This window comes from Anolis sagrei, chromosome 3 (genome assembly GCF_037176765.1).
Source record: "Anolis sagrei isolate rAnoSag1 chromosome 3, rAnoSag1.mat, whole genome shotgun sequence".
In the NCBI taxonomy this organism is placed as follows: domain Eukaryota; kingdom Metazoa; phylum Chordata; class Lepidosauria; order Squamata; family Dactyloidae; genus Anolis; species Anolis sagrei.
The window spans coordinates 145386332-145411025 of NC_090023.1; the positions used below are offsets into that span (position 1 = coordinate 145386332).

General features: G+C 40.2%; 1 protein-coding gene across 1 annotated transcript; it reads left to right on the plus strand.

The window, feature by feature from the left end:
- The first annotated feature begins 595 nt into the window (after nt 1-595).
- LOC132769658 (snaclec coagulation factor IX-binding protein subunit A-like) lies at nt 596-13346 on the plus strand. Its single transcript, XM_060766585.2, has 5 exons — nt 596-671; nt 4809-5041; nt 8012-8149; nt 9819-9960; nt 12713-13346. Exons 1-5 carry the CDS (start codon nt 611-613, stop codon nt 12793-12795), a joined length of 657 nt encoding a protein of 218 aa, XP_060622568.1. The 5' UTR covers nt 596-610; the 3' UTR covers nt 12796-13346.
- The last annotated feature ends 11348 nt before the right edge of the window (nt 13347-24694 follow it).

Consider the following 24694-nt stretch of genomic DNA (forward strand, 5'->3'; position numbering starts at 1 on the left):
GCTTTGCTTTAGACTTTGAAAGCTGTAAGTGGTCTGGTAATGCAAAAGAGCATTATGCATAAACACACACGCATAGCAGAGTGCTTTCTGCATATTTGGGAGATACCCTAAGTATGAGGAGTAAATTTACTCAGGTCTGTTCTAATGCAGTGCACACCTGACAATCTGTTAAGAGAGGATCATTGGTCTGTGACATGCTTTTCATATAGACATTATTTCTGATGAGAAACAACGTCTCCCTTTGGCCTTGGAGAGCTGCTGGCCAACAGAATAAACAGAACTGTACACACTGTTTCAGAAGATGGCCGAACTATAGGCCTCCTAGAAAACTAAACCATTGCAAATGGTTGAGTGAATCAGTGTTTTATATTTGCCTGAAGTGGCAAAAAAAATCGTTTATTAATATTCATGCTAATGCTAATGTGTTCGCTGTTGTATTATGTAACAACCAGATTAATTGATTAAATTAATTTAAAAGTATCTAATGGTGCAAATTAATTTTAAAGTACTTGTTAAAATGATAGCAGATATTAACTCCATTTTAATATTTGAGCACAGTTGCTGACATCAATGCTCTTTGCTTGGTTTTAGGTGAAAGTTCTACCAAAAAATGAAGTCACATATAATTATGTTGCTGTCCCTGGAAGTACTGGCTCTCCCTGTTTTTGAAGGTGAGAGATGATCTTATGGAAAATGTATCTTGACAGTTCCATCTTTTTAAATTAAGTTCCATCATTGCCTATTATAGGATTCTGGTAGATCGGTGTTCTCCCTGGCTTCTTCTAAAGTGACACATACAATCCAGATTATCTGCTTTAAACTGGATTATATGACAGTATAGACTCATATAATCCAGTTCAAAGCAGATATTGTGGATTATCCGATTTGATAATTTGGATTATATGGCAGTATAGAAGGGCCCCCTGATAATTTAGGGGCCCTTCCACACAGCCCTATACCCCAGCATATCATGGCAGTAAATCCCACATTATCTGAGCGTGGACTCAGGGTCCTTCCACACAGCTCTATATCCCAGAATATCAAGGCAGAAAATCCCACATTATCTGAGTGTGGATCCAGATAACTCAGTTCAAAGCAGATATTGTGGGATTTTCTGCCTTGATATTCTGGAATATAGGACTGTGTGGAAGGGCCCTCAAGTGGCATTGCCACATTCATAACACTCGGAGCCCTTCCACACAGCCCTATATCCCAGAATATCAAGGCAAGGAATCCTACAATATCTGTTTTGAACTGGGTTATCTGAGGGTCCTTCTACACAGCCCTATATCCCTGAATATCAAGGCATTAAATCCCACAATATCTGCTTTGAACTGGGTTATCGAAATCCACACTCGGATAATGTGGGATTTTCTGCTTTGATATTCTGGGATATAGAGCTTTGTGGAAGGGCCCTTAGCCCACACTGCCATATATCCCAGTTCAAAGCAGATAATGTGGAATTTTATTCAGATGTGTGGAAGGGACCTTAGAGAAAGAAAAAGGACATTCCAGGCAGACATGCTGATCTGTAGTGTGATCGCATTATTAAAAAAAGGCACTGGAAGGAGCCAAATGGCAAATACAGAATAGGCCCGTAGCCAGGATTTCGATTTGAGTTTTTTTCAGGGGGGGGGGGGGGTCGGGGGGGCTGAGTTTCAGGGGGGGGGCTGAGTCTGAGTGAAAGAGGGTCTACTCTAGCAAACCTTTTGTATCATTACCCCAATACCCCCATGCATATGGAATATATTGAGTATGGTGATCAGATCATGATATGAATAAACATAACAGTTTAAATAATGCACCAGTAAGGCCTTTTCACGAACCACCATGAAGCCTCTCAAGCCCCCCCCCCCCCCCCCGGGCTACATGCCTGTACAGAATGTAAAAGTAACTAGGGCTAAAGCAGAAGCAGTGGTATTAAGAAGTGCACAGCCTAGCCAAATGCCCCCCCCCCCCCTTTTTCCAGGAAAGTACAGCATTTGATTGAACCAATGACTCTGGACAAGAGTGTGGATTATAGAGATCAAGTTGATCTGTATGGATTGCTTTGCAGCTTACAGCCAGTTCATGTGATACCACTGTAGGTGCTTCAGAGCAAATCAAAACTCTATCATCCACATTCTGATCCAGATTAATTGCCTGTGAAGAATCAGCCTGACTGGAAAGGGATATGTACAACCAAAATCCTATACATTTTGACTGCTGTATGAAAATTAACCAGAATAATTATGCTGGGTCCCACAACTGCTCAACCAATTTTTCAATGGGTACAAAGGCCTAGAACACACTTTTTGTGCAGTGGTTGATTAGCTTCCCATCCAAAAAGCCCAGAGAGAGAGGGGGGGGGGACTATCCACACAGCTGAATAAAATCCCACATTATCTGCTTTGAACTGGATTATATGGCAGTGTGGACTCAGATTACCCACTTCACTACAGATATTGTGGGATTTTCTGCCTTCTGGGTTATATGGCTGTGTGGATGGGCTCAGAGAGATGTGTGCTTTCAAAATCATTGGCTTCATCTACCAAACCTCTAAGGAAAGCACAACTAGTAGCACAACTATTTTTAGGCTAGCATAGTGCTTCAATGAGATTTGGGGTATAATCTGTTTTCTCCTTTTGGGGTTGTGAATGACATTGAATTGCTCTGCACAAGCACATTTTTTGTGAGGGCAAAGGGCCAATTCTCATTCATTTCCAGAGATTGGACAGTATTTATTCCATCATGTGAGTCTGCATATTCTGAACATGCCAAGGTCTGGGACCCAAGAGTTTTTAATTTCTGGAATAGCTGCTAAGGGCCCTTCTACACAGCCACTAAAATTCAGTTTGAAACCAGCTCGAAGTTGGGATGTCCACAAAGCATACATCCCCAATGTGTGTTGCAATGTGTATCCAGGTGGAAACAACATATGAAACTCACAGGAAATTCTGGAATAATCCATAAATTTCGCTGAAGTCTATCAGTCACCATCCCAGATTTCAAATGGTTTCACTCCCTAACTCAGTTTGAATGGCTGCGCAGAAGCAGTTTAAGAACAAATTGACTTTGGGCCCTTCCATCCAGCCATAGAACCCAGAATATCAAGGTAGAAAATCCCACAATAACGGCACTGAGCTGGTTATCTGAGCCCACGCTGCCATATATTCCGGTTCGAAACAGAAAATGTGGGATTTTATTCAGCTGTGTGGAAGGGGCAAACAGAAAAGGTAGCTGGGTATAAGAATTTATATATTTTATTTTGATAAGTTGTTATAATGAGATGGTTCCTGGGCTAGGCAATGTATTAACCGCATGTCAGCAGCTTCTAAGAGAATTTCTGATTCACCACAATGTACGGTAATTGGAATTCTCTTCTTTAGATCTATATTATGAATCTAGGGAAGGAGGGACTCACACATCCATGCCTTTGTATAATTAGTATAATTATTAGGCAGTACCTCACAGATACCATGATAATTGGGTTGTTATAATTAATAAACAATTGAAGGATGACTATATCATCACTTTTATAATGTGGATCCAAATAGAAAGATCTCCATAATTCAAGATGTGATGTTTCGGGTTTAACATTTGGAGACACTCCTGGAAAAACTTATTTTCAAATTAGTGTAGTTTACAATTTTCATTATATTTTTGTGGTTTAAATACAGTGTCGCTTCCTAACCACGGACCTCATCTGTGCTGCCGAAACAGAGTCCATCACATGACAGAAGGCCACGTCCGGTGGTTGCCCATGGGACTCTGTTGAAGCAGTGCAGAGAAATGGAGAGAAGACTGAATTTCCAGGGGTCAGGTCTTACCCGGCTCCCAACAAGAGAAGACGGGTAGAAGCAGGGAAAGGTGGACAAGGAATTATGATAGCCACTGACCATTGCCATCACAGAAGATGGAAAGATATGAGACCTCGACCATGGGACCAAAAGAAGGCAGTTCCCTCTGCTTTTCCCTGCTTCCCTCCACTCCCCCCCCCCCCATGTGATGAAATTCCATGTTTACTCAGCACATGCATTTTCTTGGTTTTCCCCTATTATATTTATTTATTTATTTACCACACTTTTATCCCGCCATTTTCAGCCCGAAGGTGATTCAGGGCGGCGTACAGTCTGTCAACAAGATAGATGCCGGACACAATTAGATGCTGAACCCTATTTTTAGGGTTCTTCCCTATTTTTCCATAACTGCACAGTCACATAGTTCCAGTATTCTCATGAGGCATTCCATTGCTTGCGATAGCAAGACTGCAACAGAAAGATATCATTACACATGGAAGAATTGTGAAAGAACAGTGATATTATATTCGTTGACGGTTTTTTTTTCCATCAATGAAAAGAAATACTTCAATCACAATTAAAGTATATTCCAACTTTGGGAGAGTCATAAGCCTCATCAAAAGGAGATTTTGTCCTGTCATGATTGCACTTCATGAGCGCCATGTAATAATGTCCGGTGATTTAATGACAGGATGTTTAGTTGGTACCTAACATACAATGTTTAATGACATCAATAGGGATTGTCTATGGGCATCAGGCTTTGGACTGGTAACCCCAGGGCCTGGAATGGTCCTCAACTGGCAATCCTAGGGGTCAAGATTGGAGTCTTATGTGATAGCAACAAGAGTATATGCATTAATCACCTGAGGACTCTCTTGTTGTTCTTAGGAATACAACCACTCTGGTGATCAACTTTTAATTACATTCCCCTTCTATTCAGAATGCTTGTATTTTCTACAAAGGATATATGAATATTTGATTTGGGGTTTATTCCACTGGAACTTCATTATTCTGTTCATTTGTTTTTAGGCAATGAGCTTCCAGAAACCAAGGATCGTGACCGCCGGTTCTTGTTGGGAAACATTTTTGGTGGGAATAATCCCCCTACTGCTCCTGTGAATATCAAGCCCCCAGTTTTACCTGGCTCCTCCCTGATAGGCCCAGAATACTTTTGCCAAGGTGGTTGCCGTGATGGCTGGATAAGTTACATGGGCCAGTGCTACGTCTTTGTTCCAAATCAGATGACATGGGAGCAAGCCGAGGTATTGATCAGAAACATTTTCTTTCTTGAGCCTCTCTCATCATTCCTTTATTCCTTACCTAGATTTTCTTTCTGTGTAAAATTGCCCAAAAAAATCACAATTTATTTATTGATTTGCCATACTTGTACCCTGCCTTTCTCTACCTCGACAGGCAGACTCAAGGCAGCTTACAATGGCACAACGTCGTGCCTCAACACAATCACCTAAACATTTTAAAAAATGCAACATATTAAATAAAGTTAAAACAGATTTTTAAAAGTTAAAAACTTAGAAAACACGCCATCCAAGTTCATGGTCTGAGTCCATTCCAAGGTCAATTGCACAAGGTTTCGATTCAAGGTTTCCTGCATTGCCTTAGTTTCCAAAGGCCTGCTCACAGACCCAGGTTTGACTCTTTTCTTAAAGGCTAATAGGGAGGGAGCTGTTCTAATGTCACTAGGGGGGGGGGGAGTTCGACAACCAAGGAGCCACCACTGAGAAGACCCTGTCTCTCATCCCCTCCAGCTGCGCTTGTGGGGCTAGCGAGACCGAGAGCAGGGCCTCCCCAGAAAATCTTGATCTAAATAAAGTGGCCAAACAATTTCTTGCCATTTTATTCCTTTCCACTGCAGAGAGAAATGAGACTGCCAGATTTCTGACAGTCATAAACAGAACAGAATTGCAACAAATCAGTTATCCCATTTGTACTATACAATTATAGTGATATATGCTGTTTTAACTGTATCCTATAGGTTGCTCCTATGAAATCCTGAGGCTTGTCATTTGTTGAAGTACTAGAACTCTAAATGCAAATCCCAAAAATGCAGATCCTAGGATTCTATGGGATGTTGCCATGGCAGTTAAAATGGAATATAGTGCTATATACACCCTGAAAGGGCCCCAGCTTTGTAATACATTTACCTCTGAGTTTAGATATACTTCCTTCAAGTTTCTTAAAAATGCTAGTATAAGAGTGCTGCACTGAGACCTTTTTCACACTACGCCATTATGTTATGCTGTTCTGTTTGAAGTCTACTCAAATTTGTCTTGTGAAGATAGCTGATTGCTGCCACTATTTCATTCTTTCAGTCTAGCTTTATAGCATTACAGTGCCATTTGCAATTTTTTCATCTGCATTACTGGCATCATTACTGTTTCCTGTACCTTGGTCCTCCCTTCTTGATTGGTTCATCTAATTTATTTAAAAACCAGCCATAATAGCAAGGTAATACTATGATGACATCATGACAATACAACCATGCCCTCCAAAGCTCTCTGTGAGCGCTGAGATCTCTTCCTGGAAGATTTGTTTTCGTAGAGAAACAAGACAAGAAAATAAAGTGGCCACACCATTTTTTGGCATTGTATTCCGTTTTCCTGCAGAGAGAAATGAGACTGCCACATTTCTGACAGTACTAGTTTTGCCTTTCTTATAATGTTGTTTCTCAATGAAACCGATTATAATGGAGTGATTGTATTACATTATAATGGTATAACATGTGGGGGAAACCAGCCAAGAAGGTTAAGATGGATTTAAACATCTAGGAAAAGTAATCTTTCCTGCGTGAGCACTAGAAATGGTCTGGGGTATCTCTGCCAGGGATTGACGTACTTGGGAATCTTTGAGGGAGGGATAACCTGGCAGCACGCACCTCGTACACACTAATGAATCATTTGTGAAAGAAATAAAGCACAAAATGTGGCTACTGAATTGCTGTGGGAAAAGTGGTTATTAATGGACAATTTCAAGAGTTAAAAACTACATTTTAACTATGCTGTAGTGCAACAATGCCAGGAGAGCAATGGCATCATGCGATAAGGTTGAGACAATACCCCTCATGGTAATGCCCTAGGTCTGTCAAATTGTCCTTGCAAGATAGAGTTTGTATTCCTGTGATTCACAGCTCCAAGGTTCTGTCATTTGGCAATTCTGTATTCAATAAAATGACAGGCTTTAGAAAATAAGAGGCCCACTCTAATTCTGCTATACAGTGCCTGAGCTACAATGGCAATGTTTTCTGAAACAGTGTTTCATCAGTGGTGCAGTGGGTTAAATCCCTGTGCCGGCAGGACTGAAGACCGACAGGTCGCAGGTTCGAATCCAGGGAGAGGTGGATGAGCTCCCTCTATCAGCTCCAGCTCCTCATGTGGGGACATGAGAGAAGCCTCCCACAAGGATGATAAAAACATCAAAACATCAAAAATCATCTGGGCATCCCGTGGGCAATGTCCTTGCAGACTGCCAATTCTCTCACACCAGAAGCAACTTGTAGTTTCTCAGGTCACCCCTGGCATGACAAAAAAAAAAATCAGCTGCATTGACTACACATTTGGAAAAATGTATTTCCTTGTATCACTTTTTTTCCCTCACAGCTGAACACAAATCTAGACAAATTCCTCTGCCAAAATTTTCAGAGCAGCTAATGAAATCTATTTTATTTCATTTGGTCCTAAAACATGAGATGACCCAAAGAATCACAGAAAGCTTTTTCTGGAGAAAAAAAAAATCCTTGCAAAGTATTACAGATTTTAAACAATCATAAATATTTGGAGGAGGGGCAAAGAAATGTAAATTACATAAAATTCATGAGAAATAATGAAACCTATTTTTTTAACATGCCAGAAGCAACTTGAGAAACTGCAAGTCACTTCTGGTGTGAGAGAATTGGCCGTCTGCAGAGATGTTACCCAGGGGACGCCAGGATGTGTTATCTTCCTGTGGGAGGCTTTTCTTATGTCCCCGCATGGGAAGCTGGGGCTGACAGATGGGAGCTCACCGCATCTTGGGGATTTGACCTTCAGGTCAGCAGTTCATCCGGCACAAAGGTTTAACCCATTGCACCACCGCAGCTCCTAAATTTCAATGATGTGTACATCACCTTCTGCATTATTAGCACAGCCATACACAGACAGACAGACACCCTGAATCATTCCATTTCTTTACTATCTTCTTTGCATATCTTGTCATCTCCACTTTCTTTTTCTTTCCAGTGGACCTGCCAAAATCAAGCCAAAGGGGGACACCTGACCAGTATCTCAAGTGCAGAGCATAATGCTTTCCTTGTAAACCTGGCTACTTATTATGGACAAAGAACAGCCCAGTTCTGGACAGGAGGAAGCCAACGAAGAGTGAGTCCATTACTACAGACAGACTGGTTCTTGTGAGCTCCGTTTTTAATGGGGGGAGTGGGGTGTTTCACTACCTGTTAAGAAATGATGAGGCCATTAAACAAATATATACTAACAATAATTAACTCCATGAACTCAATGGATTTACCTTTGAATAGAAGTCTGTGTGTTTTGCTTATATACTTTCCAGAGATCAACAAAGGCAAAACTTTAACCCACAAGTATCCCTATTGCAAACTCAGGCTGGATCTACACTGCCCTATAATCCAGATTATCAAAGCAGATAATCCACATTATCTGCTTTGAACTGGGTTATATTAGGCCCCTTCTACACTGCCATATAAAATCCAGATTATCTGCTTTGAACTAGATTATATGGCAGTGAAGACTCATATAATCCAGTTCAAAGCAGATAATTTGGGATCGGATCCTGGGATATTGGGCAGTGTAGAAGGGGCCTGAATCTACACTGCCATGTAATCTTGTTCAAAGCAGATAATCTGGATTTTTTATGGCAGTGTAGATAGGGGCACAGGGATTTCAGCCCAAGCAGAGCACCACTGTCTGTTTCATGGGCAACAGACGGTTCCAGACAGCGGAAAAGTCCGTGCCAACCCGGGTTTAAAAAACCCAGGTCGGGTTCACTATAGTCCACATACCAGCCCCCAAAGTCCATGTTTTTCATGGATATTGCCTACAGGGAGACAGTTCCCACCCAGACCCTTTGAAAAAAAAACTTACAGAGCCAGCATTTCCCTGCTGCTAGCCATCTCCTGGCGCTTTGGTGAGGGGGTTGTTCCCTAACGGTTTTCTAGGCTGATTTAGCCCGGAAAAATGTGAGACTGCTGCCTCGACTGCTCCTTCAGAAGTAAATAACTTTCAAGAAGGTATAGAACAGACTCACTAACAAATTATCTCAGCACAAAGCAGAGTTTTCCTGCTTTGTGCTGAAAATATTCACAATGTTGTGGGTGTCATTTTAAACCACCACCACCACCCCATGAATATCCAGAAGGGCGCATGTTTTGTGCCCTGTCTGGATGCACCCAACGCCTTTTCCCTTAAAAAGATCTTTTGTTATGTAAACTGGGCCAGTATGCCTTCGGCTTTATGGAGGTGGTGTCAATATTATACATTTTCTTGCGCAGGGAGTGGATGTGTCCACTCCTCCATCATGCATAATGCATTCCTGGCTGGGTGAATGTACAAACCAACCCTTTTGCTTTGTTCTCTCATGTTAGTGATTCATTTTTTCAGCCACAAAAGTGGCATGCTCAGGGAAAAAACATGGATGCTGTCATTAATATTTGAAGGAGAAGCTGTCTGGCACACTTAGTAATAGAATAAAGCTTTAGCCTACATCTAATTAAAAGGCTCGCTTTAGAGCCTAGGAATGAAGTATGCCTGCAGAACAGTGCTGAGTAACATATTCCAGAGACCCTCAATCTGTTTGCAGACAATTTCATTTTTCTAATAAATTATGCGCCACATATTATTCATGTCACTCTAAAGTACAGAAACCTAACTGCAGGCAGTAGGCTTCTGCTCACACTGCTGTGAAATATCCCTTTGCTCATTTAACGTTTGATCCTTTGCAATATGAAAATGTCCAAACAGTTGACCAGCTGTACACTGGTGTTCCTTACATTCCTCTTTTATTTTTCTGCAGGGATCTTCCCTAAAATGGACGGATGGCTCTCTGGCAAATTTCATTCAACGTCCGCTAAGCTCACTTCTTCATGTGGTTGGGGAAACAATTAACAGCATTCTGAGTATTCGCATTTGCTTGAAGTTAAATATCAATATAGGAGGTACAGTGCTGTTCATAAATATAATTATGTATCCTAAACAAACATCTGATTAATTTGTTGTCAAAGGCTTTCATGGCTGGAACCACTGGGTTGCTGTGTGTTCTCTGGGCTGTATGGCCATGTTCCAGAAGCATTCTCTCCTGAAGTTTCACCCACATCTATGACAAACCTCACAACCTCTGAGGATGCCTTCAGGAGAGAATGCTTCTGGAACATGGCCATACAGCCCAGAAAACTCACAGCAACCAAGCTTGATTAATTTACAACTAACCTTAAAAGCTAGGTTCACCGTCATCAACAACAACAAATTTTGGAATCCTAGTTAGTAAAAGTTATTGTTGATCTCAGGAACTTTCCAAATAACAAATGGTTTTGTCACGATGCTAGGGCTCTGCCTTATTCAGGTAGAGATGAACCAAACAAACTCCCAGCTTGTGTTAAACAATTTAATTAAAGCAGCACTTACTTTCTGGCTGTTTTAATAGCCCAAAACATAAAACATAAAGATAGCACTCAGCCACAGAATATAAAGCAAAACTGACAGCTAACACTGTTGCAGGTTCAAGATAACACCATAGTCAAAAGGTCCGGTCCAGTGGTCAAATGCCAAGAGTTCAATGAGCAAAGTCCAGGGATCAAGAGTCTATACCATAGACAAAAGCCAGTCCAAAGATTCAAGGTACCAGGGTTCCAAACGTTCAAGAGACAGGTCAGGATACCGAAAATCCACAAACCTGGGGGGAAACCAGCAGCATCTACCACTGAAATAAGACAAATACTTATTTGATCAATCCCAAGGCTAGCTAATTATATCCAGAAACACCCAGCTGCAACCTATCTCTTGCATACCTCCACCGTTAATTGCTTTCACCCACTTAGAGATTATTCAACCCTTTAGAACTAAAATTTACATTAACCCTTCCATTGCCAACTGCTAGGCCTGCCACCACCAACCACCATCAACTACAGACAGGTTTGGTTAAAGTGATCCTTAACAATTTGTTGTAATACATTTAGAACATGGCAGAGTGTAAATATCAATTTTAGGATATTGTCAGTATAATCTCATTCCTGAGGTTGGACTGTAAAATGGTGGACAACCAGAAAATTTAGAGCTGATTTGTGCAATGTTTCATTTTATTTCAAATTACACAAGACTTTAAAACACAGCCATATGCACCATAGTAGCATGCCTAATTGGGCAAAGTATCATTCGGTGTATCTTCCATAGCACTGGTATATAAGGAAAACAATTGGAAGAAATTGCTGCTCTTGGCTGTATCGCCAGAGGACTGGAACAATGGACGTGAGGAAACTTCTAAGAAATGTTGTGATAATTGCCTTCCAAATTGCTTCAGCTTCCTTAGAAGCCCGATTTTTAAGACGAATGACTACATTCACCCTGAATTCCATTTCAGATATTTTGCTGGCATCAGTGCCCTGAGAAATTATGCAAGGTTTCTCAAAGCTATTTTAGCTTCCCTTTCATCACTCTATTTTTTTTTAGTCTAAGGAAGAATTCTCAAATTGCTTTGATGCTTATGTAAAATCTTGATCAAAACCCAATGCAAAACTTTGCTTCTACAGGCTTGTATCGGAATACAGTGCTGCGAATTTTAAAGGGCTTGATTGTAGTCATCCCTATACACTGAGAATGGATTTATCATGAAATCTAGCTTATCAAAGCAGATGGTCCACATGATCTGCTTTGAACTGGACTATATGAGTCTGTACTGCCATATACTCCAGTACAAAGCAGATAATCTGGATTTTATGTGGCAGTGTAGATAGGACCTCAGTTTGTTTTGGGTCCTCTAGAAACAGCACACAAGTTCTCAAGGAGTAGACCATTTAAGAATCGGCATTAAAGAATAAAGATGAAGTATTCTGAGCATGGTCAAAGTTCATAGATTCAGGCCCCTTCTACACTGCCATATAAAATCCAGGAGGAGGGAGCAAGCTTGTTTTCAGCTGCTCTGGAGACTAGGACACAGAACAATGGCTTCAAACTACAAGAAAGGAGATTCCCCCAGAACTTTAGGAAGACCTTCCTGACTGTGAGAGCTGTTCAGCAGTGGAACTCTCTGCCCCAAAGTGTGGTAGTCGCTCCTTCTTTGGAGGCTTTTAAACAGAGGCTGGATGGCCATCAGTCGGGGATGCTTTGAATGCAATTTTCCTTCTTCTTCGCAGTGGGTTGGACTGGATGGCCTATGAGGTCTCTTCCAACTCTATGATTCTATGATTCTATGAAATTTCTGGCGGACATTACACGGCAGCCATCTTGGAGGCTGCAAAATCCGTGGACAAAGCAGCAAGCGTGGACAACAGAGGCAGAAATCCCGGGACGAACAGGTCTCTATGTGGACCTCTTTTCAGGTTCTGTTTTTTGTTTTTTTTTACCCCTGACTAAAACCCTCAATTTGGGGTTGTCTAAAAGCGCCCTGAGTCTCCAATGCCATATAATCTGGAATAAGAAAATAATCTGGGATAAGATCCTGGAATATAGGGCAGTGTAGAAGCAGAAAAGGGTTGGTGAAAGAAGCCAAGCTCATACCGCTGCAGAAAAGAAACGCATGTCCTTATCTCTAGGTGTATTCACACAACACGATCACAAATGCACTGTGTGATATATTTTGGTGGCTCAATATCTTACCTCATAATAAATCTAGTATTTTAAGGTGCTGCAAAACTCTCCAATGTGAATCATTTTTAGAATTTATTTTGTGCTCACATTTATTTGTTTTCCATCTAGGCCAGGGTAACTGGGATGGCTCGGACTGCCAAAAGAAATTACCCTTCATCTGCAGCTACAAACCTAATCTGACACCACCCTAATCTACAGTGGAAAGACAACGCTGCCAGTTTCTCCTGCATAACTGTGTTGTTTGTGGAATATAGATAGATAATTCACAAATAATTACTTTCTTTTCTAGATGCTTGTATTCATTTTCTTCTTTTTTAAAAAATAAAAAGCCAAAGCATCATTTACTAATGAGAATTGGATATTGACACAAGACATTATTTAGAATACAACAGAAAGGGCATTACTTAAGCAAAGTAGGGCTTGATTTGAGTGCTTAACAAGATTATATGCTACTTATGCCCCACAGGGCTTTAAAGACTATTGACAAGCAACCTTTCATTTAAAAATAATTACAAATCAGTCATTAAAGCATTACTTATTTTTACCATTTAATGGTCAGGTCATATATTTCAAATACTGGAGGCTCTCCTTACTTGTGTCAGATAAATCCATGGAAAGTTAATTGAATGTTCTCGTGTTGAGGTTGGGTGCATAAAAGAAAAGAAATATATTGCTGCAGTTTAACATCAGTTCAACTAAAAGGCACACAACAATAAAAGGGACTGCAATACAGGAAAAAAATCATAGGTATATCATTCTATGTAGTAATATTGTTACCATAATTTGTCAATAACATTGCAGAATGCAAACTTGTTATTATGGTTTTGTATGCTAAATTGCTATGCATTGTACATCAGTGTTTTTTCTGTAAACAGACAACTTTCCTTTCCAGCCCTTAATTACGATTTATGTCTCACAGGCTCAAATGTTCAACATAACGCAGATCTGTCTAGCTGTGCAGAGACAATCTGCTAGGAAATTGTCCTGACCAGCCTCTGAAAGGAAAGTAATTTGAGTGATGCAAGAGCAGAACCACCTCTTTGTTCAGTTCCCATTTGTCCTGATAGATCGATCACAAAGAGAAAATCCCATTGGAGGAAGCTCGTAATCAACAACTGCTCAGATTTTGAAACTGGCCAACACTGAAACATGAAAGAAATAATAGTGCTCAAGAAGAATTATTATAGTTTCTCTGCCTACCAGTGGCAGATAGCAATACATTCACAATATGTACCTACCCATTGCTACAGTCCCCCAAAATTACTGCAATCCCCTAAGCAGAAAGACATTCACACAATCTAGTTGAATATTTATCCAGTCATGGGACTCACTCAGAGAAGTTCCCCAGTGACTGAAATTATAGCTAAGGTCCTGAGTTGTAGAGACATATCATAAAACACCAGTCTAACAAAACTGCAAGTAATTTCAAAATGTCTGCATCCATTCACTGGTAACATATCCTTAATCATTCATGGGTAGCATTGAAAAAGCAGCATTTGAGATAAAACCAAAATTTAGCTGGTTACTGGTAAACAAACAGGCTTGCATACTAACTATTTAATGTTATATGACCTCCAATCCTAATTGTTTAGCAGCAACTAGCTAATTTTTTTAATCTCATTTCAAGTAATGCCTTTTTCCAATGCTGCCAATGAATGGATAGTGATATCAATAAAATGGAACTTTCCTCCCAACAGAAAGAAAGTAGACAACATAGCCTCCTGTACAACTGAGTACCACATACTTGGATTGTTGTTGTTGTCGTCGTCGTTGTCATCGTTATCATCATGTGGAACTCTCTGCCCCAAAGTGTGGTGGAGGCTCCTTCTTTGGAGGCTTTTAAATAGAGGCTGAATGGCCATCTGTCAGGGGTACTTTTAATACAATTTTCCTGTTTCTTGGCAGGGGGTTGGACTGGATGGCCCATGAGGTCTCTTCCAACACTAGGATTCTATTGATCATCATCATCATTATCCCGCTTTCCTCTCCTAAAGGAAAGTAACCAGATCCAGCACAAGTCTACTTTTTATTCCTTGATCTGCCTTTCAAGTGATGAGGGACATGTAATAACTTAACTTTATTAACTTTATTCTTGTATCCTGCCACCATCTCCCCGAAGGGACTCAGGGCAGCTTACAGATGACACAAAGTGCCTAAAAACGAAACTTAAGAAAGAGCACAGTATAAAATACAGTAAAATAAAACACAGGCATGTATTAACACATCAGTTCAGACTCAATCAAGCTGCGGTCCTCTAACCGTGGTGGTAAATTGCTGTATTTTTATTAATGTTATTTATTTACCACATTTGTATACCGCCTTTCTCAGACACAGGCAAGAAACATGGCCAAGCTGTAAACATTAGGCATAAAATAAATGCCAGCTGCAGTAATGGAGAGAAGGCATGGAATAAAGTGCAAGGGCATGGAATAATGTGCGACTACTATGCAAGGTGTACAGTTATGCACGAACCAATTGTACAGGTGTGGATGATTATGGAGGGAATTAATCTCAGGCCTCAATTGTGTATAAGAATATATTATAGAGGAGGCCAATTATTACTTGTAAATTAAGGTAACTGCCACCAACGTGAGGTATTTGAGGTACCACCGTTGAGATCTGGCTTTACAGACACAGATTAATTGCGATGAGACGGTCTTCAACAAAAGATAACAAGTTTATTGTGTACAAAGCGTATGGTTGCAGGCTGTTAAATAACTTATAGAACTTTGAATATCACTTGGTTTGTAATACAGTCCACCCAAATAACACAGCTTGTGGCTAACTTTTACTGAGGTGAAGCTCTTTAGTGAACAGTGTTTCCTACTATGAATAGCCTTCCAATTTGATCTTTCCTTGATCAAATCTCTGATCTCTAGTCTTTCCTTGACTAGAGATCTTAACAAGCTTCCTTTAGTCTTCCTTGACTAAAGAAACTCACCAGGTTTTTCTCTTCAGCTCTTCTAGACTGAAAAACCTCCAGCTGCTCACACACACCTCTCTCCCAGGCTTTTCAAGCCTCCACACTCACTCACACACTCTGCCCCTTTTCCAAAGATGCACATAACTTTTCCTGCTTGGCTCCGCCCACTTTTCACTCTCCTGAGCTAGCCTGCCTGGTCTCCTTGGCAACGCTCACTGTGGATTCAAACCAGATAACTCTAGTTTTAGCTACTGTTACAAACACAAATATATACTCTAACAGTTAAACACATACATAGTATCAATGACTTCTGCACACAGGGCAACTAGGGACTAAACATTCTCTAGGATATCTACACTAACTATTAGATTGGCTTGGAACTAGTTTGGCAGAGACCAATTTCTCTGTGTGGATTATTAGATTGATATGACAGGTTTGAGGCCAGGAAGATGATTACATTAACCATGGAAGCTGTCCTCAAACCAATTTCAGAATCCACAGTATTCTTTTTTTCTCATTTCCCAGAAAGGTAGGAAAAAAATGTGTAGACCTTCAATATTTTTGAAGTGAAATCCATCACAGAAGTGATTGTTCCCTTTGTCTTATAAGACTATCAGCAAGAGTCATAAGAGTGTTGAAAAGTACAAACGTACAATACAAGACATTTCCATTATCTTGGAAAAGATGGATCTGATTCTTAGACATCACTATTGCACAAAAAGCACATAGGTTTCAGGATATATTGGTTGTTTTATATGAAAGAAATATGCAAAAGACATGGTTTTCATAAAAACTATTCAGAAATAATTTCTTGAAACACTTCAAAAGTTGTGAATGCCAGCTGAAATCTGCAAAATTCCCAGTTCTGTGTTGATTTTCCTGACCAGATTCCCCAAACATTCGGAAACCCATATTTTAGCGAATAATGTAATAATGACAAATATTCTTTCCACTCCTAATAGTTCGTGCCCCATGGAGCTACTATTTTAAATATATTTCTTCCTCATTGTAATTTTCAAAGAAATAGTAATATTAGCCTGTTACAGTGTTGTTGAACACAGTAAACCCCACCCCAAAGATTTAAAGTTTGCCAAGGACACTAAAACAAGAAATGATTTTTTTTTCTGTTTGTCCTGTTTCATGAGACCTCCACAGCCAACTGACAAGCTGGCAGCAGCCAATATCCGGGCTGAGAAAGGTGGTATATAAATATGGTAAATAAATAAATAAATATCCCTAAAAGCCCACTTGTATATTTATTTTATTAAAGGCAGATGTGCTGATATGTATCAGCAGACATGCGAACAGAGTCTTCAGCAGCGGATCTTTTGCACAACAAACTCAATTTCTCCTTTTTGTATGTATACTTTCCTCTCCAATGTGTCTATTTTTGTATACTTTTATTCCCTACCCGGTCCCATCCCATATGTCTTCCCCCATGTGCCTATATCTCTATGCCTACTCATATCTGTGCACGTGTGCATGAGCAGAGCACTATCCAGAAAATAGAAACAATGTTTTTAAGCTTTTCAAAAATATAACTAATATGATCTGCTTTGAGTGTACCCTATCCCTCCCCATATTCTTGTATAAGGATTTCCTGATCTGTTAACCACCTGCGGGTACTTGCCCAGCTGATCGCTTCCATTGAGCCGACTGTTGAAACAGGAACTCAAAGTGTACACACATACAGGATCCTTTTGACATCCAAGGCTTGATTGAAGAGAATAATCACCTTTTGTCTCAAGGTACCTCTCCTTGCCTTTCCCAGGAACCATCCTCATCACACAACATTAAGACAATTAAAACAAATACTTATTTGCATTTCCCAAGGTGGAGTGAGACTTTCTGGGGCTTGCGCCTGCCCTTCCTGAGCCAATCCCCCCCATCTCCCCCAATTCTGGAGATGTCAATGTCATTGAGACAGTGGGCAATGGGGGCAGGAATCCAAGCCAGCCTTCTTTTTGGCCAGTCAGAAATAGGCATAGGCAGAGAGTGAAGTCTGAATAGCTGTCAAGTATATAAAGTCTTGTGTCTCTATATTCATAGTTATGTGTTTATTTTTTGTGCTAGCTTTGCATGTATCCAGTTTGGCCGGATTGTGAATAAACCTCTGTTGCTGCTTTCAGCCTTGGTGAAAGTACTTTCAATTGGGGAAAATCTGATTTAGCGTAATGCTTGCCAGACAGAACCCTTCATAACTGCGGTCCTTACTTTATATTTGACCTCAGAAGCATAAAAAGTAAAAGAAAGAGGGGCAAAAACTTTTGAGTTCTGATGGAGAAGTATACACAAACTTTGTTTCATGCACAACATTATTATTTTAAAACATTGTATAAAGTTGGCCTTGGGCTATGTGTATAAGGTATATACATGTATTGTGTGCTTAGACTTGGGACTCAAGATATTTCATTGTTTGCAGGCATTCCAAAATCCAAAATGCTTCTGGTACCATGCATTTTGGATAATGGATAGTTAAATTGTACTTTTTTTTTTTTGTCGTGTCAAGAGCGACCTGAGAAACTGCAAGTCGCTTCTGGTGTGAGAGAATTGGCTGTCTGCAAGGACGTTGCCCAGGGAATGCCCAGATGATTTGATGTTTTATCACCCTTGTGGGAGGCTTCTCTCATGTCCCTGCATGAGGACCTGGAGCTGATTGAGGGAGCTCATCCGCCTCTCCCGGATTTGAACCTGCGACCTGTCGGTCTTCAGTCCTGCCGGCACCGGGGGCTCCTTTTAAATTGTACTTATTATTACAGTATGAGAGTTCACAGTCATAGTTGCATGAAATCTAGCTAGGGTAGCATTTAATAATTTAATAATATTATAAAATGTGGCACAAACATGGCTTGACATGCAGTAGAACATGTTTTGTGGGCAAGGACTATATTAGATTATATGTGGTCCTGTTTCAAGGTATTTTAGCATTAGAGTACATATGTATCTGCAGAGGGTCACACTTTTGTTTCTCTCAAATTTAGGTAGGACAACTGTGAAGGGCCACTACTAGAATAAAGGAAGGGAAGAGAAAGGAAAGGAAAGTGGGAGACTCCTGCCCCCACTCTTGCCACCCGAAGCAGGTAAAGGGCCAGGGAAGAAGCCTCTAAGGCAGGGGTCCTCAAACTTTTTAAGCAGAGGGCCAGGTCACAGTCCCTCAAACTGTTGGATGGCCGGATTATAATTTGAAAAAAAAGAATTAATTCCTATGAACACTGCACATATCTTATTTGTAGTGCAAAAACACTTTAAAACAATACAATGATTAAAATGAAGAACAATTTTAACAAATATAAGCTTATTTGTGTTTCAGTGGGAGGTGTGAGCCTGCTTTTGGCTGATGAGATAGGATTGTTGTTATTGTGTGCTTTCAAGTCATTTCAGACTTAGGTTGACCCTGAGTGAGGGCCGGGTAAATGAACTTGGAGGGTCATATCCGGCCCTCGGGCCATAGTTTGAGGATCCCTGCTCTAAGGGTTAGACAGTCATTTTGATGTCACACCTTCTGATGGTGTCCCCCAGTGCAGTCCACACCTACTGTATGCCCTTGTGATGCTATTGTTTCCTCTTTTATTTCCATAAAATATGGCAGGTCTCTGCGTAAACACAATTCCATTCGCACCCTGTATTACTCTTTGGTGAAATCAAACCACAAATCTTGCAACCTGCAAAAACTTTAATGTACCCAATTTAAAATGTGTGTATAATTTAATCCAGTGTGTTTGGTTGGCTTTGAAATTTATTGTCAGCTAAACTCCATCTAGCTTCCCAGACAATTATTCTGTGGCCAAAGGCTTGGGTCTCCATTTCTAGACAATAAATCCAGCTGTTTTCCATGCGTGGCAAATGTGGTGAAAGTTCGTTGTGTTGCCATAGCCAAAATTAAGTATTATCTTGTCATTCATTCATGATAGTTTTGGCTGCATGATATCTTTCCTGGGTTTCCCAGCTTGAAAACATGACATAGTATGGTCACTCCGCAAGCTGCTGGCTCAACATTTCACCCTAATTGTACCCTTTCAAAGAAATATGAGAGAAGAGGAAATCCTCACATTAACATATTCAGTCATATTTGAACCAAAGCAATAAACACTGCTATATATTACCGTAGACCAACCAACTTTACAGATCAACCAACTTCACATATGCCCTGCTTAACATGGTCTTATTATTATTTGAAACACAACAAGATGAGTCCACAGCAGACACTCTGCTGGCTGTTGTATTGGATTACATGTTGGACATTTCCCAAGTGTCTAGGACTGTGTGATGTATCAGCAAATAATGCTTGCAGATCCCAGTAAGGTGGCCTTTTGCAGCTGGCAGATGGTAATCTTGTCAGCACCGATTGTGTTTAAGTGCAGGCCAAGGTCTTTAGGCACTGCACCCAGTGTGCCAATCACCACTGGGACCACCTTGATTGGCTTGTGCCAGAATCCTTGCTCATATTGTGTCAGTTGTTTCTCTTCAATCCCACTGTAACCTGGGATTGCAACATCAACAATCCATACTTTGTTTTTTAACACGATTGTGAGGTCAGGAGTATTGTGCTCCAAAACTCTGTCTGTCTGAACAGAGAAGTCCCATAGTGTTCATTCTCTGTAACTTTTTTCAGCTTGTGATCCCTCCAGTTCTTTGTCGCAGGCAGTTGGCATTTGTGGCATAAGTTCCAATGAATCATCTGAGCAACAGTGTTATGCCTCTGCTTATAGTCTGTCTGCGCAATCTTCTTGCAGCAGCTGAGGATGTGATCTATTGTTTCATCTGCTTCCTTGCAGAGTCTACACTCGGGATCTGTCATCAACTTTTCAATTCTGGCTTTATTTATTTATTTGTTATTGTTATTGTTATTGTTATTATTTCTCTCACTTAAATTAGTGATATATGCAGCAGATGAGCTCCCATACTTAGGAAACTGTGGAAAATATTTTCTGAAATTACTTTTACATATTGTACAAATATGAACTAATTTTTTCTTTGAGTGGATTAAACACTAGTTCAGGAACCTGAAAACCTTGCCAGAGGGATCAGCATAACACTGATTCTCACTGTCTACAGTGCTTTGGTTTACAGACCTCTTTCTTGCTTATGAGGTAAGGGATACTGGTGCTTGTAGTTCTTGATATGACAGATCATTGCAAAAGGAAGATATTAAGAGAATTTAAAAAAAAAACTAAAAATGGACAAAATTTAATAACATTCAATTCAACAGTGAAAATGCAAAATTCTACTTTTAAGCCAGCCACACACCAAAAATGCATAGGTTTCAGATGGGGATACATAGCTCAACATTATCACATGCAAAAAAGATTTGGGGATTATTGTTGATAAATTGAACTACCAATGTGATGCTCCAGCAAAGAAGGTAAATGCAATTTTCGCCTGCAGTAATACAAAAATAGTTTGCATTCTGAGAGAAGGAATAATTCCATATGTCAAGACTCATCCAGATTGCTGGATTCAGTTCTGGGTACCTCATTTTAAGAAGGATATAGACAAGTAGGAGCAGGTTCAGAGAAGGGCAACAAGAATGATAAGAAGTATGGAGAATATATTTTGTGATAACTGTGAGGTATGAAATCATAAATATCTGATTATCTATTTGTGTTTTGTTTGCATTACTGAAATAGCTTAGAATTGGAAAAAATAAAGCACTGTTTTGCTGAAATCAGATATAAAAAGACTGAGAAACAGCACTTACAGAAATGCTGACATTGACAGTTAGAACTGAGCTTCTTTTCAGCATGGTCCTTTTATTAATTTCATAATCACATTTGGATCTATGAAGAAATGCCTTAGGTTGGATCTGCACTGGCATATAATCCAGTTTTTTAATCCAGATAATCTGCTTTGAACTGGATTATATGAGTCTACACTGCCATATGATCCAATTTAAAGCAGAAAATCTTGATTCAGAAATAGGTAATATGGCAATATAGATGGGGCCTTAGTTGAATGGTAAAATAATTGTGTGTGTGTGTACATATACATGTGTGTGTGTAAGTATGTATGTTTGTTCCACAAAGGCTCTTATATGGCTTGATGGATCTGGACCAAACTTGGTACACATACTCTTCATTATCCATCTTAAAACACTAAAAGGGTTTCAACTAAAAATCCACCCTGTTCAGGGCTAGGGTCCCAAAAACAAATACATTGGTATCTATGTATATAGTAGTCAGATGTAAACACAAGAGGGCAATATATAGATAGAAAGGATACCTTAAAGGGAGAAATAAATAGAAGAGGGTAAGAGCATCAGCAGGGAGATACTCTCAGAGTTCCTTTCAAAGGGCTATACCATTGCCATGGAGGCATCCTAAGAGAAACCTTCTCAGAGGGACAAGGTAGAGAAGGAAGTGAGCTTGAGGAAGGATAAAGTAGTGGGGACAAAACCTTGGAATTCAGTTTTTAAGAAATTCTGTATTCAGAACAGTGTATTTGTTATGCATAGAGAAAGAATTGACCAAAGATAATCTGTGCTGAGAAGCTGAGTTCTGAAACCTTTATAAAACACTACTGTATGTACCCAGTGTTGCCAAGGCATGCTAATGAGGACATTCATAAAATCATAAAGCTAACAACAGATATTTCTAACAAACAGCATTTCAAAATCCATATTAGGGCAACACTGGGTACATAAACTACTTTCCACATAAACTCTGAAAATCTTTCTTTTGAGTGAAATTATGTTTGTTGGTGGCTTTTTTCTTGGGATTGTTCTACTGAACAGAATTTCTAAATGCAGAGCTGCATTTTTACATTACAGATTTCTTATTAAGGGCAATGTCCTCACACTACACCCCACCACTCCTAGGAGATGCTCCTGGTGAAAATTTCACCTACAAAACATTGCCAGGAGGGTTTCCTATTTGTTTTGCCTCCCACATTTTCATAAAGTCAAAGTTTTGAAACTTTAGACCAGCATTTCTCAACCTGTAGGTCAGGACCCTGAGGGGTCAAGAGAGGGTTGCAGAGGGTCATCAAAGACCATCAGAAAACATATATTTCTGATGGTCTTAGGAAGCCCTTTTGCAGAGAAAGCTGAAGATCTCTCTGCCTGTCCTTCTCTTCCTTTATGCAAGCAGACGGTGAATCCTTCCATCAAAAGCCCTCCTCTGCTGTGATTGGCTGGCCTTTCAGCCAAGTTGAGAGCTATTTCTGAAACTCCAGGTGGGGAAGGGAGAGCAGGCGTGCTCATAGTGCGCATGCATGGGTGACAGAGAGTGCACTAGGCTGGCGGGAGGCTTGTGCCAGAGAGTCCCTTCAAGGCATGTGGGTTCTGTATGGGAAGATTTACCTAATTCTATTGTTGGCGGGGTTCAGAATGATTGTTGATTGTAGGTGAACTATAAATCCCAGCAACTACAACTCCGAAATGTCAAGGTCTCTTTTCCCCAAACTCCACCAGCATTCACATTTGGACACATTGAGTATTTGTGCCAAGTTTGATCCACATCGGTCCATTGTTTGAGTCCACAGTGCTCTCTAGATGTAAGTGAACTACAACTCCAAAATTCAAGGTCAGTGCCCACCAAACCCTCCCAGTATTTTCTGATGGTCATGGGAGTTCTGTGAGTCGAGTTTGGTTCAATTCCAATTGGTTCAGTTGGTGGCATTCAGAATACTCTTTGATTGTAGGTTAATTGCAAATCCCAGCAACGACAACTCCCAAATGACAAAATCAATCCCCCTCAGCCCCACTGGACCAAATTTGGATGTATTGGGTATTTATTTGTGCCAAACTTGGTCCAGTGAATGAAAATACATCCTATATATTAGACATTTACATTACAGTTCATAACAGTACCAAAATTACAGTTATGAAGTAGCAATTAAAATAATATTATGGTTGAGGAACTGCATGGTATTAGGTTGAGAAATACTGCTTTAGACTCTTGAGATTTTGCATTGTAAACTTCAGTCTTTAAGTTTTAAAAGTTGTCCAGACAGAGATCATTTTTAAAGTTTAGCACTGTGGAAGCATTATTCTGATTTTGTCAAACTCTGGTGACTGCTTTTGAGCTGGAACCCTGAAAACCTTTGATATAAAGGCTGACTAGTCAAATGAGCGATGCCAGTATTTCCACAAAGACATGATTAACCTTTTTTATTTCTGGTGAGTGATTTGAAAAGTCTAGTGCTTCTGACATATGAAATGTCCTTGATAAAATGCCATTTTTGATAGGATGAAATTCCATGACACTATTCATTCTTTATTAAGGAACCGATGACTTAAAGCGGCCAAAGATGAATTATTTTACAAGAGGCGCCCTCAGCTGGAGGGCAGAAAGGACAGTATTAATTGGTAGCTCACTTATTTTGATGCCTGGCATTGCTGTGCTATGGGTAGATGACTTTTGAAATTTAATATTATTTCAAGAGAATTGCATTTGTGTACAAATCTACAGAACAATGCAGAAAAGCACTCAGATAACCCAGTTCAAAGCAGATATTGTGGATTAATCTGCCTTGATACTCTGGGTTATATGACTGTGGAAGGGCCCTGGGTTGCTTAAAAGTGACAGGTTGGCAATTCTGACTAGGGGGAAATGGAGAGGATAAGCTGGAGTAGGAGAAGTTCGGTAAGGACCGGATCACCTGAAGTAGCTTGAAAAGCTAGCTGAGGCATCATGGTGATATGTGATTTCAAGACAGCCCAGCCACCTTTTAAACTTGCCTCCATCGAATCCAACAGCTTCAACCACTCTTTTTACTCCACTATATCCCTTCTATTTCCTGCAGAGACAAAATCTCCACTCTCTTGCTGCCCATTTCAATCACAGGCTGTAAAAAAGGAAAAGAAAGAAAAGAAAAACCCCTGCCAAAACAAACAAACAATACACTTGCTTCCAAACAGCCCCAAAAAATCTATTATTGAGGCTACTTGGAAGTGAAGTTTCATCATGTTGCCTACTCTCAGGCCCCTTCCACACAAAATCCACATTGAACTGGATTATCTGGCAGTGCAGACTCAAATCATTCAGTTCAAAGCAGATATTGTGGATTCTCTGCCTTGATATTCTGCGTTATATGGCTGTGTAGAAGGGCCCTCAAACAGCACTGACACATTCATCACACTCAGGGCCCTTCAACATAGCTCTATATCCCAGAATAGTAAGGCAAAGAATCCCACAATATCTGCTTTGAACTGGGTTATCTGAGTCCAC

Bases quoted from the DNA above. Each gene is read 5' to 3' on its own strand.
- LOC132769658 (XM_060766585.2), top strand. From the start codon at position 611: ATGAAGTCACATATAATTATGTTGCTGTCCCTGGAAGTACTGGCTCTC. The intron at 8,150-9,818 runs GTGAGTCCATTA...ATTTTTCTGCAG, and splicing joins CAGGAGGAAGCCAACGAAGA to GGATCTTCCCTAAAATGGAC. The intron at 9,961-12,712 runs GTACAGTGCTGT...TTTTCCATCTAG, and splicing joins GTTAAATATCAATATAGGAG to GCCAGGGTAACTGGGATGGC.